Source organism: Miniopterus natalensis, chromosome 4 (assembly GCF_054644295.1).
Source record: "Miniopterus natalensis isolate mMinNat1 chromosome 4, mMinNat1.hap1, whole genome shotgun sequence".
Classification (NCBI taxonomy): Eukaryota; Metazoa; Chordata; class Mammalia; order Chiroptera; family Miniopteridae; genus Miniopterus; species Miniopterus natalensis.
In genome coordinates, this window is record NC_142084.1 from 97,422,962 (window position 1) to 97,442,515 (window position 19,554).

The 19,554-nt window shown below is 43.7% G+C and overlaps 1 protein-coding gene across 3 annotated transcripts in view; it reads left to right on the forward strand.

Annotated features, from left to right (window-relative positions):
* Positions 1-19,554, forward strand: part of RNF216 (ring finger protein 216) — a 115,292-nt gene that overhangs the window by 85,158 nt on the left and 10,580 nt on the right. For all 3 annotated transcript variants that reach the window (XM_087817013.1, XM_087817014.1, XM_016213631.2), the window contains 2 exons: positions 728-825; positions 9,004-9,226. In XM_087817013.1, the coding sequence (XP_087673139.1) occupies positions 728-825; positions 9,004-9,226 (321 nt within the window). The remainder of the gene's footprint in view (positions 1-727; positions 826-9,003; positions 9,227-19,554) is intronic.

The following is a 19,554-nucleotide window of genomic DNA, read 5'->3' on the forward strand; positions in this document are numbered from 1 at the left end:
CTGTCTCCCTAGACTAGAACGGTCCCCAGTTAAAGCTGATCGTATCTTTTCCTTCACTGTATTTACTGGGGTTGTAATTTCTACTTATGGAAATTAAATTGGGTTAATTTTTTAAAAATTATTATTGATGTAACAATTTATAAACTACAAAGGATCCTAGAATAAAAAGTAGTAATTTTTAAAAATTCATGTTTATAAATGAAGTTAAACTCTGGAGAATGAATCCATGTTTATGAGGGAGGAGTACCTCTGTTAAGGACCTCTAGTTATCCTGTGTAGATCATTCTTCAGTTCAACAAGAGTTCTCTGTGCCAGACAACACTGGAACACTGGGCATAGGAATTGCAGAAATTTATAAGACCCTGACAGACCATGCGCTCAGGCAGCTCGCATGCAGTATTTTATTTTTAAAAACTCAAAAATCTCATCATAAGTTTGTCCTTTATGGGCGTTTTCCAGGTGGCTCCTGGCATTTTAGAAAGCCTTATACAAATCAGTGTTGGAAGCAATGCATCCTTTTGATCTAAGGAGAGAAAATTTTCTCATGTTTTTGTCTAATGATTCTTTCTCTTATATTGAGATGTCTGTAGAAATATGCCTGCTGAAAGGGAGGGAGAGCTTCTAAAAGAATTCAGGCCAAGTGAAGCTTATTTCCATTCCCTGTTGTTGAACAGAAACTTGCATGGGTTCTATCACCAGCAGCTGTGTGTCTCTGCTTTATCCCCAGGAAACCTGTAGGAAGTGTCAGGGACTCTGGAAAGAGCACAATGGCCTCACCTGTGAAGAGCTGGCTGAAAAAGATGACATCAAGTACCGAACATCTATGTGAGTAACATAATTCAGAGGTGTTTGTTGACTAATTTGCAACACATACACAAACACACATGCATTAAACTGCCTTTTTGGCAAAGAGGGGCAGTGAGTATTGAGGAGAGAACTTGTTCTCAAGCTACCCCAATCTAGACTGACCTCAAGGAAGTGACCTGATCCCTGAGCCTTCATTTCCTCATCTCTGCATCCTCATAGAGCTATTCCCAGGATCAGTGTAACATAGTAAATGCCTGGCATATATGAATTCAATATATGTTGGTTCCTCTTCTTATTGTCTAAATAAGCAAATAACACATTTTAATTAGGTTGCTTTTATCTGTATTTCCTATAGGATACTGGTGGCCTGTGACATTGAGTAGAATCACAACCTCCAGAATGCAAATTAATACAATTAGGAATAAGAGCCATTATTGTGTAGCACTCCCTGTGTGGCTGAACGCTTTATACATATTAATTTATTAAATACATTGACTTAACCAATACAAAAGTTTATTTCTCTCTCATATAATAGTCCACCCTTGCTAGAGGGTGGAGCAGATCTGTCCAATGAGGTCATTCAGAGACACAGGTTCCTTTATGTCATTGCTTCACTGTTACCTAAGGCAGTGTTCTCATCTGCTTAAATGTGACTGGGGTGCAGCCACATTTATACTCCGGCCCGTAGGTGAGGAGAGAGAGACAACTTGCCAGCCAGGCAGCTTTTCTTTGATTTTTAAGTTAAAGAATATATATATACACACGCACACATATATATACATATACACACACACACATATATACATATACACATATATGTGTGTGTGTGTGTATAAATATATACATAAATAAAGTGTGTGTGTGTGTGTATCACTTCTGTTCATACCCATTTGTCTAGACTGAGTCACTTGGCCACAGCCTGCTCCAAGGCAGACACTGTATGTAGCCTTTAGCTGGGTGATTTTATGTCCAGCTTAAATCTGAAGGGTAAGGAGCAGGGTTTTTTCTTTTGGCAGGGTGGTAGTGGTGGTGGTGGTGGTGGTGGTGGTGGTGGTTTTTTAATCCTCACCCAAAGGTGTTTTTCAGTGCTTTTCAGAGAGAGTGGAAGGGGGAGAGAGAAACACTGATGTGAGAAAGAGACACTTCTATTGGTTGCTTCCCACACAAGCCCCGGCTGGGGCTGGAGATGGAGCCTGCAACCCAGGTATATGCCCTTGGCCTGAATCGAACCCAGGAGTCTATAGTCCGCAGGCTAACGCTCTAACCATTGAGACAAACCAGCTAGGGCAAGGAGCAGGTTTTGTTACTAAAAATAATGAAGTGGGAAATGCCTATTTGGGGTAGTTAACTGTATCCAAATCTGCACCACAGGTAGATACTATTACCCTCATTTTGCAAATGACAGAACTTAGACACAGAGAGCCCAGGTAACTTATCCATGGTCATGCAATTTGTAAGTGGCATAGCAGGGATTTGAAACCTAGGCAAATGGCTTACCTCAGACTTGGTAGGCAGAATAATGGTCCACAAAATGTCCATGCCCTAATCTCCAGAGCCTGTGAACAGTGAATATACTACCTTACATGGCAGAAGGGACTTTCTGGGTGTGATTAAGGTTATGGACTTTGAGATGGGGAGGTTATTCTGGATTATCCAGCTAAACACAGTCTAATCCCATAACTCCTTAAAAGCAGAGAGAGAGCCTTTCTCTGATCAGATGGAGATGCAGTGATGGACAGAGTCAGAGACATGAGAAGGACTCAACCTCTCATTGCTGGCTTTGAAGATAGAGGAAGAAGGCCATGAGCCAAGGAATGCGACAGCCTCTAGAAGCAGGGAACAACCTTCAGTTTCCAGCCACCAAGAAAACAGGGACCTTGACCCTACAGCTTCAAAGAACTGAATTCAGCTGACAGCCCAAATGAGCAGCAAACAGATTCTCTCCTAGATCCTCCAGTAGGTAATGCAGCCTGCTAGCACCTTGATTTTGGACTGACGAGACTTCAGTTGTGCTAGACTTCCAGCCTGCAGAACTGTAAAATCATAAATTCATATTAGATTAAGCTGATAAATTTGTGGTGATTTGTTACAGCAGCAAAGGAAAACTAACACAGATTTTGGTACCAGAAGTGGAGCACTGCTGTAACAGGTGCCTAAAAATGTGGAAGTGGGTTTAGATTTGGGCAATGGGTAGAACCTGGAAGAATTTTGAGAAGCATTACAGCAAAACACCTAGATTGCCTTGAGCAGACCGTTAGGAGAAATATGGACATTAGAAACTCTACAATTAGGGGCTCAGAAGTAAATGAGGAACATTCCAGGCAACACCTAAATTGCCTTAGAGAATACTTAGATGATGATCACCAGACTGACTATTAGTAGAAATATGGGCATTAAAGACAATGCTGGTGAGGACTTAGAAGGAAATGGGAGCATGTTATTGGAAACTGGAGGAAAGGGAATTCTTTTTATATAATGGCAGCAAGCTTAGGTAATTTGTGTCTTGCAAAGTGTTGAAGAGTGAAAAATGCAAATGGAAAGAAATAAATTGAGGGGAGGGCTATAACAGAAAGGGACAGGATGTGATTGTTTCTGAAATTCTCATCCAGATTATAAAAGACCCTAAAATGGATGGATTCACTGTCAGGAAAAGCATGCTTTAGAGAAAAAAGCAAGGACTTGTTCAGAATGTCGAGAGTGTTCAGTCATACAAAGGCTCTTTGAAGAGATTGCGGGAGTGACTCACAGATCCTCGCAATCTAACCAGTCTCTAGGAAACTCGGGCATTAGCCCTCAGCCATCCCAGCACAAGTCAAAAATAAAGGTGGGGTTATCTAGGAAATACCTATGAATGAGCTTCATGCCTAATGGAATGGATTCCTGTGACATAAATGGTAGATCCACAAGGTTCTTGAGAATTTTGTATCAGCAGAAACACTATCAGCTTGGACTGGAAGAGACAGGGAGTATGAAATGAAGTCTATCAGACCCCCAAAATTCTACAAGCAGGAAACAGGCTGATTAAAAACTGCTGAGCTGCAAGCATACTCTACCTTTTTTTGAAAAAAAGGAAGATTACTCAGAAAGTGCAGCCATGAACCAGGAGGGCAGAGCCTCAAATCTCAGGATTATTGTCAGGTCTGAAATATAAGGGAGTTTGCTCAGATGAATTTCCAGATTGATTGGGAGTGGTGACTCCTTTTCTCCTTCCATTTCCTCCCTTTTTGAACCAGAATATCTGTAATTTATCCTGTACCTGTCCCATCATTGTACTGTAGGAGCAAGTAATGTTTTTCTTTAGTTTCTCAGGCCTACAAATGGAGAGGAAGTGTGTCTGAGTGAATCATATCCAGAGTCTTACCTGTACTCATTTTAAATGATGAGATTTGGGACTATTGAACTGAGGAGATTTAGATAAGATTTGAGACTTGAAGTTGATGCTGTAATGGATGAGATCTTTAGGGTTCTTGGAATGAAGTGGCTGTAATTTGCGTGTGGGATGGATATGAATCTTTGGAGGCCAGAGGACAGACTGGTAGGCAGAAGAAGGGCCTCCAAAAATGTTCATGCCCTAATCCCCACCACCTGTGAATATTGTCACCTTACATGGCAAAGGGACTTTGCAGATGAAATTAAGGTTATGGTAACAATAGAAAACTAATACAACAACGTACATAGAATCACAAATGCCACTCCAACTAGAAAAGTCTAACATTGCTTCCTCAAATCTAGGCTTACCTTTGTGTCAGCCAGCCTTTATAATTCAGAGTGGCCACCAGCCTGACCAGCGGCATGGCCTTGAAGTGATTAACAGGTCAAAAATTATTCTTTCTTCAAAGTAGTTCTCTTGTCAGGCATGTACTGATTTCAGCAGTTTTGCTATTGCCTAAAACACTAAAACACTTTAAACTTCTCATTTGGACTTGTCTTTTAGCCGATTTATGAGCCAACTCCCAAAAAAATCTGTTCTCATTACTGTGGACATGTCATTTCTGTTTTGAGTTGGGAGCAGGGGAGGATTTCTTTTGTCGCTGTTTGGCCTTTGTTTTTCCCCTAAGGAGGATGTCTTATGTAGTCAGTATGGATTTACTGAGTGCTCACTATGGATAGCCATAGTTAAGAACCTTGAGCAAATTTCTTAATTTTTCTGTGCCTGTTTCCTCATCTATAAAGTACAGAGCATAATCATAATCAACTTATAAGGTTATTATACAGATTACTGTGCCCAGAATGATTTTTGCCTCATGCTCAGGCTTCCGTAAGCAGAAGGCCCTGATTTACAAATGTGATGCAAGAACATAAAAATAACTTATTGCATTCAGGGCCTTTTAGACCTGGTCACATATATTCTACTTGGAGTTGGTGGTGGAGTGTCGTCCCACTCTCTGTACTGGTTCTTGATGCCCCAGGGTCAGGCACGTGGACTATTCCAGGGCTCAGTCATGGGCTAGGAGATGTTCTTAGAAGGAAAAGAGCTGGTTACTTTTTGAAGCAGAGCCCCCATTGTTGTCCTGTCAGTTCCTGCTGCTGGCTGCATTTAGTGTCTTGGTCTGCCATAAACCCTTGGAGCACCACTGAGGCCAGGAGCAGCTGGAAAGTCTCGGTCTGGACCCTGTTTAAACCTGGCAACCTTTTATATCAGCAGTAAATGGGCCAGAGCAGCACATCCAAATGTGAAATATGTTGATTCCAAAATCCAGAAAGGCTTCCCACGTGTCTGACTTCTTCCTTCATGGTAGGGGTTACAAGATATAGCAACATGTGCTTAGCTTTGGAAGGACTATCCTAATACACACACCTGACCTCCACATCACCAGAACTTCATAAAGATTACAGATCTCAATCATTTTGAGGGACTTATCTCTCACCATCTCACAGGCATACACCTTATTAATGTGTCGTAGAGTACCTGCTACTTCTTGTTCACCTGGTTCTATCTGCACATCATTTAAATAGTAGACCAGTGTGTGTTGTCCTGTTGGACAACGAATGACCAACGTCCTTCCCAACTGCTTCTGGTGTTCTCTGCTTATCAGACAGAGAATAAAAGCATTTTCCAGATCAACAGCTGCATCCCAGTTGCCAGAGGCTCTGTTTACTTGCTCTGGTGAGAAACGACATCTGGAACAGCAGCTGCAATTAGAATCAGCATCTAGTTAGGCTTCCAGTGATGCACTGGGTCCAGGACCCATTCTCTGTTCAAGCCAGAGAAGTAAAAGGAGATGCGATGGCAATCAACAGCCCTGCAACTTTGAAGTCTTGTTGGTGGCATCAGTCTCAAAGATGCTCACAGGAACTTAGTATTTTTATAGTGTGGGGTGCTCTAGAGGCTTCCACTTCCTGTCCCCACCACACAGTGCTTTCTCCATGGACCAGAAAGCCAAGGAATCCTACCAGTTGTCAAGTGGCAAAAGTAAGAAACAGCAGGGTACACACAGGAAATTCTAGGAGTTTATTGTTGCTGAATCATAAAATAAAGCATAATAAATGATATGAAATGCGTCAGGTCTTCCAACAAAAATGTGTCCAACAATGATCAAAGCAGCACTACTTACAATAGTCAAAACGTAGAAACAGTCCAAGTGTCTATCAACTGATGAATTGTAAACAAAGTGCCATATATCCATAGAATGGAATAGTATTTGGCTGTAAAAAGGGAATGAAGATACATGCCGCAGCATGGATGAATCTTGAAAACACGCTAAGTGAAAGAAGCCAGTCACAAAAGGTCACATCTTATATGATTCCATTTATATGAAATGTCCATAGGCATGTGAATAGTTGCCTATGTACAGAATAGACAGATCCATTAAAGACAGAAAGGGAGATGGGGGGGTGACTATTTAATAGGTACAGAGTTGGATGGTTGCACAACTTAGGCAATATACTAAATGCTCCTGAATTGTGCACTTCAAAATGGTTAAAACAGTAAATTTTATGTGTATTTACCACAATAAAAAAAAAATACATACACACACTCACAAAGGAAAGCCATTTAAGATTTGAATAGTAGTATATGCCACAAGAATGAAGACAGCTCCCAAAGTGTAGTTCCCAGCATATTTAAATAGTGGTGAGAAAAATAATCATGGAATCATAGGATCTCTGTTGGTTATGTAGAAGAGGGCAGCAAGCCTTCCTGTTTGAACATGAGGTCAGCAGACACAGCTGCAGCTCAGTCCTCTCTTCCTGTTCTGAACAGGAACACATCCTGTGGGGCTGTTTGTTTTCTGCCTAATTTAGAATCTACTTGCCAAATCACCTTCCTCCCAAAAGAATCAACTGATTTCTCCCCTGTTGCAGTTTGCATTTTTATATTACTGGATAGGTGGCCACCGCATCCCATAATAGCAGTCCTTTTTTGGTACAAGGCCTTTCTGGCCCTACCCAGTACTGTTCTTTTGCAAAAGCAAAGAACTTGAATGGATATTGATGCAGTGTTGAATAGCTGTTTGAACACTGTAGCAACCAATGTTGAGTTGCATGGATCTTTACATATTCCTCATCCATTTAGGAGGGCCTTTTCTCCCTTACCACACCCACTATTATTTCACATTGGCAGCTGACAGTGTGGTGGGACAGAGCAAGCAAATGCACCCTCTTTCCAAACCTTCAGGAAGAACTGTGTAACCTTGATTCTTTTTAGTCACTTCTCTCCCACACTACAACCTATTAGCTGCCCAGGAAATAAGTCAGTCAGCCCCAGGCAACCAAAGTACAGTGGCTGAAAGCCACACCTCAGTCTCAAGGGTGCTCTTACACAAAGTCAATGCTGTAGAAGATTGCAATTGTGTTTTGGTCATAGCTTTTCAAAATGGAAGCTTTTTCATCAGAACCTTGTGAGGCTTAACATGGAGCATTGACCAGTGTCCTCACAGTTGCTGAGTAACTGAAATCGTGAACGTGTGTATTATATTAGTTGGCAGTAGTAAACTTTGTCTCCTTGACAATGTTTCCTATTCAGAAAACTTAGAACTCATTTGTTCTGTAACTTGAACTGGATTTAAATTCTTTTCAAGACAGAGTTCTGCCTTCCTTCATTTTGGGTCATTCAAAAATTAAACCTAAATGAATAGCAGCCAATTTCCTAATGCATTTTTCTATTTTTAAAGAACGGTCTGGCTTCTAAGGAGCATACTACCACAGCAATCTTCTAAATATAAGTAATTAAAAACACTTGCCTATCCCTGGCTACTCTTATTTAGCAGAAGAACTTGGAGCAGTGGGAGAAAAAAGGCTGCTTTTTCTCAGCCTGAGGAGTCTGCAGATCAAAACTCATCCCCAGACTGTTACAGTCATTGCCATGCATGGAGCAGTGGCATGAGTCCCAACGTCAGGGCTGTCCACTGTTTGGGTCCTACATACTCTTTCCAGGTCTTGGTAGTAGGCATACCTTTTGACACCTTCCTGTCAAGACCATACTTCTTCATGCCAGCTGGGTATACCAGCACAGCCTCTGCTCTCTACCTTCAAGGAACTCAACTTAGAGGAAGACAGACACAGAAACAATTATTGGCCAAGTAGCAAATGTTATGAACAGAGCACCATGGAAGTGACTTAGTTCAGCAGTGGCAGCTCATGACGAAGAGCCAAGACCTATCATCTTGATCCTAGTCATCTGCGCTTCCATATCGGTTAAAGTGCTTCTGGTAACAAGTAGCCTCCCTACAAGCTACCCACTGAGCCATATGTGTACCCATCCCCTTGCTGCCAGGGATTCTGGGAATGTAGGATTCCATTGGCTATTGGATCATTCCCAGCTGTGTCTATCACACCTGCATGCCAAGTATTTAAAAATCCAAGGTGTGAATATAGCTAAGATTTAGGCTTACTGGCTCACCATTATCCAGCTTTGTATGTATAAAACACATTATTTCAGAACACCCTGAGTGTTTCTAAGTGCTCTGTGCCAGGGTACTTTGTATTTTACCTGTAATCCTCAAAACACTGTGAGAAAGTTGGATTTTCCCTATTTAAAAGTGTGGAAACTGAGACTCCAGTGAGCTGAGTAATTTACCCAAGGTTAACAACTGATAAACTGAACCCAGTTCTCAGACTCCAAAACATAGGCTCTTTTCACTCTTTGAATGTCAACAAAAGGAGAGGCAGTCATATGTGGTAAAAAATAAACACTTAATAGCCATTTTTTCTTTCTTCGTCTTCCCTACTATCTCCAACCATGTGTTCTTTTTTCAGTGAAGAGAAAATGACTGCTGCTCGCATTAGAAAGTGCCACAAATGTGGGACCGGCCTCATCAAATCCGAAGGCTGCAACCGCATGTCTTGCCGCTGTGGGGCCCAAATGTGCTACCTCTGTCGAGTATCCATCAATGGGTATGACCATTTCTGCCAGCATCCTCGCTCTCCAGGAGCCCCCTGCCAGGAGTGTTCGAGATGTTCTCTCTGGACCGACCCCACTGTAAGTGAACGCATGATTGCCTGTTGCTTTGCAGGGAAATATCAGTAAGGTGATATAATGAAGCGAGGTTTTATGTATACGTAACGTATTGTGACCCATGAAAACATAGGAAATGCATAGACCAATAACCAGAGATAAAAACTGAGTAAGTCCTCAAAAAGCTAGTCCTCAGAAAACAGCATGCCCAGTTTATGAGCAAATTCTTTCAGTCCTTTAGGGAATAAAAAAAAAATCTTTTTAAAATATTTCTTTATTGATTTCAGAGAGAGAAAGGGAGAGGGAGGAAGAGATGGAAACATCAATGATGAGAGAGTCATTGATCAGCTGCCTCCTGCACAACCCTGCCAGGGATCGAGCCCGCAATCTGGGCATGTGCCCCAGCCGGGAATCGAACCATGATCTCCTGGATCCTAGGCTGATGCTCAACCGCTGAGCCACGCCTGGCCGGGCAGGAATAAAAATATTTTATGCCATCTGAAATATTTCAGAGCATAGAAAAGTGAGGAAAGTTTTACATATTATTTGCATAAAACCTGCATAATGTTGATACCAAAACGTGATAGAAATAACCCAAAAAAAGAAAATTACAGCCCGGCCAGCATGGCTCAGCAGTTGAGCATTGACCTAGGATCCAAGAGATCACATTTTGATTCCTGGTCAGGGCACATACCCAGGTTGCAGGCTCGATCCCGTTGGGGGCGTACAAGAGGCAGCTGATCAATGACTCTCTCATCATTAATGTTTCTCTCTCTCTCCCTCTCCTTTCTTCTCTCTGAAATCAATTAAAAAAATATTTAAAAAAAGAAAAACTACAGATTCATTCTACTTATGACTAGGTTTTAAATTCTCTAAATAAAATACCAGCAAATAGAAAACAGCTAGTGAGATTGTTCCAGAAATGTAAGGATGGCTCAATATTAAGACCTCTTAATATAATTCACCATATAATAGCTTAGATGGTAAAAAGATATTGAATAAAAATCAGATATCCAGTCTTAATTTTGAACTTTAAAAAATAGAAGGATTCTTTACTTAATAATATATTTTTATTCACAGTCCATATTTCAAAACAGTCATTATTAGGATGTATTTAAAAATGACATACAGCCCTGGCTGGTTTGGCTCAGTGGTTAGTGTTGGCCCACAGACTGAAGGGTCTTAGGTTCGAGTCTAGTCAAGGGCACTTATCTCGGTTGCAGGCTCAATCCCTGGCCATGTGCAGGAGGCAACCAATTGATGTTTCTCTCCCTCTCTCTCTCTCCCTTCCATTCTCTCTGAAAATCAATGGAAAAAATATCCTCAGGTGAGGACTTAAAAGAAAAAAAGGAATACATAGAAGCATTCCCAAAAAGTCAAATGTAAGATTATCACCACTGTTTTGTTCTGGAACTGCTAGTCAAAACAGTTAGCTAAGAGAATGAAATAAAAGGTACAGATATTGGAGGAGATAATTGCTAATGTTTATTGGGCACCCACGTGTATCAGACACTGTTGTAAGCACTTTGATGTGTAAAAAAAGAAAAGCAGATTCACCATGTTAGACCTGAGAAAAGACAAAATAATCAACTAGAAGGCTATTAGAAGTAGTAGATGGCTAGATACAAAATAAATATACAGAATGCCACTCAGTAGTAATATAAATCATAAAATACCCTAGAAATGAATTTCAATAAGAAATGCGAAGAAAACTATATCAAAGGACATGAAGAGACTTGAACATATAGACAGATGTGCTTTGTTCCTAAATAGTTTTATATATAAAATGTATCAATTCTTAAAATAGTTTTAAATTTGAAACTATCACAGTCCATTGTAAGTTGCTCTATAAGGATAGCAATGTGACATGGAGAAGACTTATTCTACCAAAAGGTGACTCAGCCTAACAGTGAGTACCCTGCCAATTGGGAGCAAATGAAGGTCCTTGAGGAAGGGCACCAGAGCCCATGGGGTACCTAGTGACAGCCAGCACTCCTCAGCTTCCACCTGAGATGAGCGAAGATAACCAAGGTTGTAGAGAAGCATCTTGTCCCTCAAAGGGGAGACTCAGTATTATGGAGAGATTAGTTCTCTCTAAAGTAATCTAGAAGTTGACTGCGATTCACAAAACCGGGCTGTGAGTGGGTCTCAACGGGTGTGGTGGGTGCTGTTGCCGGGCTTATGTAGGAGAGTGACTTGGCCTGATTTACGTTTTCAAAGTCACACTGGCTACCATGTGGATTGAGAAACAAGGGAAAATTGTTGTAACATATATATGATATAGGTTAATTAATATGTTAATGTATAAAAAGTAATGTTACTCAATAAGAAATCAGTAAAAATCCCTATATTAATAGGGATCATTTTGTCTCTTACTATCAGAAAGCCCAAAAGTAGCAGTGGCTTGTACAATATAGAGGTTTATTTCTCCCTTATGTATAAGTAATAGTGGTAGACAGCTCAGGGGTAGGATGCTCACATTAGTATAGTATACAGCTATATAAAGCAATGCTATATATCTATGTTTAAGAACTCAGAGAAAAAAAAACATGGAAAGATTTACACATAAAATACACACAGCATGCAGCTGGGGTCACAGACCCAAGTTACCATAGGGACAAGTAGTAACATTAATGATTGATGAATATGAAGTAGGCCAGGTCTAGGGCACAGTAGGGTGTGGTAGGGACTGTGGCAAATAGGAGAGGGTGTGGGCCAACTTAAGCGGCTGCTACTCCCCACAGCTTGTTACCAGATGAGATTGTACTCAGTTACCATGGCTTAAGATTTTCCAGAGAGGCTGGAAATCTGTACTTTAATGTGAAATCTCCCAATTTTTATTTTCTATTTTTTATTTTTTTAAATATATCTTTATTGATTTCAGAGAGAGGGAGGGAGAGGGAGAGAGAGAAACATCAATGATGAGAGAGTCATTGATCGGCTGCCTCTTGCACGCCCCGACTGGGGATGAGCCCGCAACCGGGCATGTGCCCTGACCGGGAATCGAACCCTGATCGCCTGGATCCTAGGTCGATGCTCAACTGCTGAGTCACGCCTGGCCAGGCAAAATCTCCCAGTTTTTAAAGATTGATTATTAATCCAAGTATCGTTAAAACATGGTTCAGTGAGAGACAACAAGATGGCGGCGTAGGTAACAGTGGTACCCACTGCCTCCCACAACCACATCAAAATTACAACTAAAATACAGAACAACCGTCATTCAGAACCTCCTGAAGTCTAGCTGTATAGAAGTCCTACAGCTAGGGAACTGAAGAAGCATTGAGACCAGTAGGAGGAGCGGAGACGCAGAGCAAAATCTGGGCTGAATCTCAGGTACACGGCCAAGGTCCCACACCCAGGTGCTGCAGTTTAAAACCAGGAGAGATATCTTGGTGGTGGGGGTTTCCCGAAGTGAGGGGTCCCAGCCCCACATCAGGCCCCCCAACCCAGGGAGGTTTCCAGTGTCGGGAAGAGAAGTCCCCACAACTTTGGACTGTAAAAACCAGTGAGGATTGTGGCTGAGTGACACTGAGGCTGCGGGAGTCCCAGGCAGTTCCTCTTAAAGGGCCCACACACAGACTTACTCAGACATGCTCTCTCTGAGCTCCAGTGCTGGGCAGCAGCTTGAAAGGAAACTGGGACATTCAGGGAGGAACTAACTTGCCTGGAATCAAGGAAAGAGCTGGAGGGGCAGCTTTCTCCCAGACAGAAGAGCTGGCAGAGGCCATTGCTCCTTTGATGAGCCCTCCCCCCACAGAGCCCACAGGCAGGCACCATATCTAAATCTCCATCAACCTGACTCACACCTATCACCCACCCTGTTGATTCCTGGAGATCCCACCCCTCCCTACTTGCAAATTCATCCAAGCCATTTCCAGTGGCTTTTCTATGCAAGCGGCCTCTCTAGCCTCATACTTAGGACTTTCCTAAAATCTCTCAAACAAGCAGCAGCTGGCCTCAACGTGCCCCATACCTCTCAATAAGTGGCCCCAGGCCTGGCACTAGCAGCAGCCTGCATTGGTTCATAGCTTGACCTCTCCTGGATACCTCCAAGACCAGCACAAGTAGCAGCCATCAATGGTTTGCTGTGTAGTTAGGTGGCCCTGGGCAAGGCACAGGCAGAGGCTGAGTTTGCACCTCCCAGGAGGCCCCAGAGACAGTACCCTGGTGGTCAGCTTCAACCATGCTGAACTCAACCCTTCCACATCCACGAGTGACACATTCAAGGGGTGGACTCAGTGAACACCAAAGCTCCACTGAAGTAAATCCTGCTCCATAGGGGTGTCTCCAGCACAGGAGCTCTTCAGCTGCAGCTGGTCCTCACAGCAGATTGGCCTGGAGATCAGTTCCTCCCAGTGACGCCAGTAGCAACCAAGGCTCAACTATAACAGGACAGTGTACACGACCCACACAGGGGAGCACCTAGAAGACCCAGCTAAGGTGACTGGGGAGGCTGAGCCACTGGGCCCTACAGGACATTTACTACACAAAGCCACTCTACCAATTCCAGGGGACATAGCAGCTCTGTCTAATACATAGAAACAAACACCTGGAAGCAGCCAGAATGTGGAGGCAAAGGAACATGTCACAAAGGAAGGAACAGAAGAAATCTCCAGAAAAAGCACTAAATGAAATGGAGCCAAGCAAGCTACTAGATACAGAGTTCAAAACAATGGTTATAAGGATGCTCAAGGATCTTTGTAAGACTATTAGGGAAACGAGTGAGACCATCAATGACATAATAAAATACCAATCAGAAATGAAGGCTACACGAACTGAAATGAAGAATAATTTACTGGAAATCAACAGTAGAGGACGCTGAGAATCAAATCAACAATTTGGAACGTGAGGAAGCAAAAAACACCCAACCAGAAGAGCAAAGAGAAAAAAGAATCCAGAAATATGAAGATAGTGTAAGAAGTCTCTGGGACAACTTCAAGAGGCCCAACATTCGCATCATGGGGGTGCCAGAAGAAGAAAGAGCAAGAAGTCGAAAACCTATTTGAAAAAATAATGACAGAAAACTTCTCCTACCTGGAGAAAGAAATAGACTTACAAGTCCAGGAAGCACAGAGAGTCCCAAACAAGAGGAACCCAAAGAGGCCCACAGCAAGACACATCATAATTAAAATGCTAAAGGTTAAAGACAGAGAGAATCTTAAAAGCAGCAAGAGAAGAGCAGTTAGTTACCTACAAGGGAGCACCCATAAGACTGTCAGCTGATTTCTCCACAGAAACCTTGCAGCCAGAAGGGAGTGGCAAGAAATATTCAAAGTGATGAAAAGCAAGAATCTACAACCAAGATTACCCAGCAAAGCTGTCATTTAGAGCTGAAGGTCAGATAAAGAGCTTCACAGATAAGAAAAAGCTAAAGGAGTTCATCACCCCCAAACTAGTACTACAGGAAATGTTGAAGGGTCTTCTTTAAGAAGAAGCTAATGAACACAGTAACCTGACAAACAAAATAGAACCAGAGACATTGAAGCATGCAGCAGACAGTCGTATCTCAGAGAGAAGAGGGAAGGGGGTGGGGGGTGGGAAGAGATTATCCAAAGAAGTTATATGCATATATGCATAACCCATGGACACAGACAATAATGGGGTGAAGGCCTGGGGAGGGGGTGGGAGCAAGGTGGAGGGTGTCAACAGGGGAGAAAAAATGGGACAACTGTAATACTTTCAACATCAAAGATAAATTTAAAAAACAAAAACACGGTTCATCCCTGGCCAGTGTGTCTCAGTTGGTTGAGCATTTTCCCATGCACCAAACGGTCACCGATTCAGTTCCTGATCAGGACACATACCTGGGTTGAGTGTTCAATCGCCTGTCAGTGCGTGTACAGAAGGCAACCAATCGATGTTTCTCTCTCTCCCTTCCTCTCTCTCTAAAATCAATAACAAACTTTTTTTAAAATACACAATTCAAGCCAGTACTTTCAAGACCAAGCCAAAGACAAGGTCTTGTTAGCTATCAGTCTTTACTCTGGTACAGGACATCTTCAATATGCCTGACAAAGAGAAGGTGTCAGGGTAACAGGCAGCCCCTGTGAAAGCACGAAGACTCTGCTGGTGGCCACACACTAATCCTCAGAGCCACCAGTTTTGAAAAGCAGTGAGTGGTCTAGAAACTAGGTGTCTGCATATCAGGAACAACCTCCTCACTGGTCAGGAAGTTGGGCTGAGGCCCCAGGAGTTGCTTTTATTCCATAGCTCTAGGACCCCATAAGTTCCTTAGTAAGCCCCCCTACCCCCCCCCCCCCCATTGCTGAGGAAAAACTGAAAGGGGAGACTTAGTAAATAGAGGAGCCATCCTTCTGTTGTTGGTTGTGTGAGGGGAGTATGGGCCGCAGTGGGAGCACTCGGCAAGGTGATCCATGCTGCTTTTTGTGACAGAACTTCACAGGACATGGCAGTTGACTCACTCCTCTGTCCCATCCCACTAGCAAAGGGGGGCCTGAGCCTCTCTAGGAACTTCATGAGGAAATAGGATCCCTTTTCTCCAGCTGCAGCTCCTGTGAAGTATTCCCCCCACCCACCCCATCTTATCTCTAGAAACAAAGAGCAGAGTGGGAGTTACCACGGGAGGGAGGGTGCTGGCAGTCTGGCCTGTTCTCAGTTGTTTTTCTTTTTTCTCCCTTCTCCCTGTTCTTATTCCCTCTCCTGCCACCTCCTCTTCTTCCCACGCATGGAATTGATTATAAAGGTTTCTCGTGTTCTGGCACTGTGTTTGGGTGCCATAGTATGTGACTGCCCCCTTGTTTTCTTGTTGAATTGTCTTCTACCCTGAGAAAGGTTCTGGGTTTGCTCAAAATAAAGCTGGAAAGGAAGGTCAGGCAAATACAAACCCCTTCGATTTCCTTGGTAGCTACAGCCAGAGATTTTGTTCCACATGTCCCGTTCCCATCAAAACTGGGATCAGCCCTGTTTCCTTGATTCTCACCAGGAGACCGATTGAATTCCAACCCAGCATCTGTTGGGGCTTCTGAGAACACAAAGCCATTCTGAAGTTCAGGGAAACAAAGCATGCCCTGTCGACAGAGCCTGTTTTCCGCTTAATGAACCAGTGGAGCCAGGAAGAATCTCTCGTTTGTCAGCAAGGGAATTGTCCCTTCATGGTTTGGAGAGAAGTTGAGATTTCATCCTTAATTACCAGAGATTGCTTGGGAACCCAAACTACATATTAGAGAACTAAATTGGTGAATAGTAATGTACTTTTTCTGTTATCAAAAATCAAAACATTCAACCAAGAATCTTACAAAAACAAGATTTTTTTTTTAGAAAGAAAAAAACAGAGAAGCAAACATAGTCACAGCAAACCACAGTTCTTGGTTTAGGGGTCAGAATGCAAAGCCAAATCTCGACACACACATGAACAAACGTCATTTCACAGTGGGGGAAGGGTTCTCCTGGGACTTGACTAGATCCAAATATGCTGACTCTTCTCTTGTCCGTGTGCGGCTGGCTGCATGAATGGTAGGGGCTAGCACTTTCTACCCGACATTTGGGATTTGTGTTCAGAAGTCACCTGGCAGTCTGGATTCTACAAGTGGGGCAAAATTCCTTTAAATACAAAGCAGAGGCAGTGTTGAGCGAGTGTCTTGGCTATCAAACTGCACAGAATTGTTTTCCACAACTTTGTTTTCTGAATGTAGGGGTTTGAAGCATGTTCAGTTCAGATAAAACCCAAGGCTTTTATAGCCAGTTTACAGTTTGGTATCGTTATCTCCTGGCCGTTATGGGAAAACCGATTTATTTTTCCCAAGCCTGCTGTGGATCCGACTGGACATCCATATGTGTTCATATATTTAATTCTGTAGCAGTTCCCTAAGGCAGATGTGTCATCCCTGTTTTACAAATGAGGAAACTTGCTGAAGATTGTGGTCAGTAAACGGGAGCATGAGTTTCCATCGCAGTTCATTTGTTCCCAGTGTCTTAAACAAGCCACTGCCTGCCTCCTCCCCTCAGTGGCTCAACCTCTACCCAGACTAGACCAGTGTGCAGGTCTTCCTGATAGACAGGCATGTAGAGGGCTCTGGGCATCTTGGAGACCCTTCCTTCAGTGGCCAGGGAAAGGAAGAACTGATTCAGTAATGGCAGGGAAGAAGGATATTTCAGGGAGGACTGATGAGGAAAAGGTGGAAACCTACCTGGAGGAAAGATACTCCAGACTTGAGGTTGGTAACTAATTTTTGGTTTCAGCATTTTTTTCCTAAATTTTTTTTTTTTTTTTTTTTTTTACTCCTCACCCAAGGACATGCTTTAGAGAGAGAGAAACATCAATCAGTTGCCCTCCATGTATGCCCCGACCAGGAATTGAACTAGCAACCTTTCAGTGCACAGGACAGCACTCAACCAACTGAGCCACTCCAGCTGGAAACTTCGATATGAGAGAAACACATTGATTGGTTGCCTCCCTCATGCACCCCAACCAGGGGCAGGGATCGGAACCTGCAACCCAGGTACATGCCCTGGACAGGGTATCGAACCCATGACCCTCTGGTGCCCAGGCCGACTCTCTAACCACTGAGCCATGCCAGCCAGGGCTCTAGTCACTGTTTTTGTTTCTTGTTTTTAATTTATCTTTATTGTTGAAAGTATTACAAATGTCCCCTTTTTATTTCTCCATTGATCCCCTCCCAGGCCTTCACCACACTATTGTCTGTGTCCATGGGTAATGCATATATGCACATAAGTTCTTAGATTAATCTCTCCCCACCCTCCCCCTCCACCCCACCTTGGTAAAACCGGATTCAAGCTCACGTCTTGTTCCAGATGTCGGCTCCTTCCACTCCAAAAATCTCCACGCCCTGGAGTGAGAGGTCCCAAATACAAGTGCTCTCCTATAGGTGCCCACGGGATCCCTGAGCCCAGTGAATCAAGCGGGCTGCCTCAGGGGTGGAACCCTCATGGGACCCCTTCCCCATTGAGCAAGCTGCAGATGGTGGAAAGGGAGCCTGACAACTCCAAACTGAGTGCCCCTGATAGAGTTTGGATGTCACTAGAGGACTTTACCAAGGAGGGTGGCAGCATGGTTTGGTCCAGTAAGCATGGCTTGTGGGTATGTCTCGTCTTCAGCAAATACCAGCTGAGCACTTGACCCTGACAGGAGTTAAAACATGGTCACACTCCAGGCTGCCTCCAGATCCCTGTGGGGGAGCTCCAGACAGAAAGGTGTTTGGGGGCTGGGCCCTAGGAGATAGCTGCAGAAGCCCGCCAAGAGCCTTGGGCCTTTGCTTCTCCCCAGCACATTGTCCAGACCCCAGCTGCACAGCATGTGCCCCTCCTGGCTGCGCTTCACCCTCCTCCCTGCAATTTCCTGTTGCCGGGGGACAGCTGGAGCTGTGGGTTAGGGTCTGGTGTTGCTCTGCGATCTGCAGCCGATCTGGGAATAATTTGAAACTAAATCCTCAGCTCTTTGGAAGCCTTTTATGAAATCATTGCAAGTTTATTAACAACAGCTGTGGCCACACATGACCTGGATCCCACCCCCACCCCCAATATCACAGGAGGGAAGCAGCAGTTGACTTGCAATTCCCAGTCACCTTTTTATGGGGGGGAAAGTTAAATGAAGAAAAGTCACCCATCTTTCCTCCCTGGTCACAGGACAGCCGGCAGGCAAGCAGCCAGCCCTGCTGACAGACATTTTGAAGAAAACAGGCTCAGAAGAACTGTTCAAAGCTTTAACAAGACAGCCCTGTGCCAAGTGCTAAATGTCTGTCTTAGGCACCTTCAGCCTGTGGCTGGCAGTCATCGTTAATACGGATTGGGAGAAACGTTCTCTCGCTCCATGAACCACTTGTAGTTTCTCTGCCTTCATGTTCTCCTGTCCAGACCCTGCTGCCCTGGTAGAGCTGCAGGCTTGTTGAGAGACAAGGAGTGTTGGGTTTTGTGGCAGTTTTTTTCTTAATTAGAACCTCTGTTGAATTCTACCTCACTTCCTGCCAGCGCCTGCATGCTGAGTCGGTATTTGGCAAGGCTGGGCCCTGCCGTCCACCTCATGCTCCCGCCAGGCCTTACTCCCCACCCGCCTCCCCTCCCCATGAAGCAGGCATGCCAGAGTCTCCCTGTCAGGCCAGTGCTTTCTGCATCCTGCTGAGCTCAGGAATTCAGGGAAAGGAAGGAAATAAACCCTTCTCCTTGTTAAGATGCAATCTGCTTGGTTCTTTATTTTAAGTGTCCTCCAGATCTGCTAGGCAGTGAGGCTCCATGTCCCATTCTGCTTTAATGCTTTGTCCCATGTACTGACCCACCATGGATATTGTACATGCTCCTGGCATGGTTCTCAGAGTGGCATACATGGCTCACTTCTATTCCACCTGGTGTTTTTTTACACTCAGTCTTTTGAGACCCAC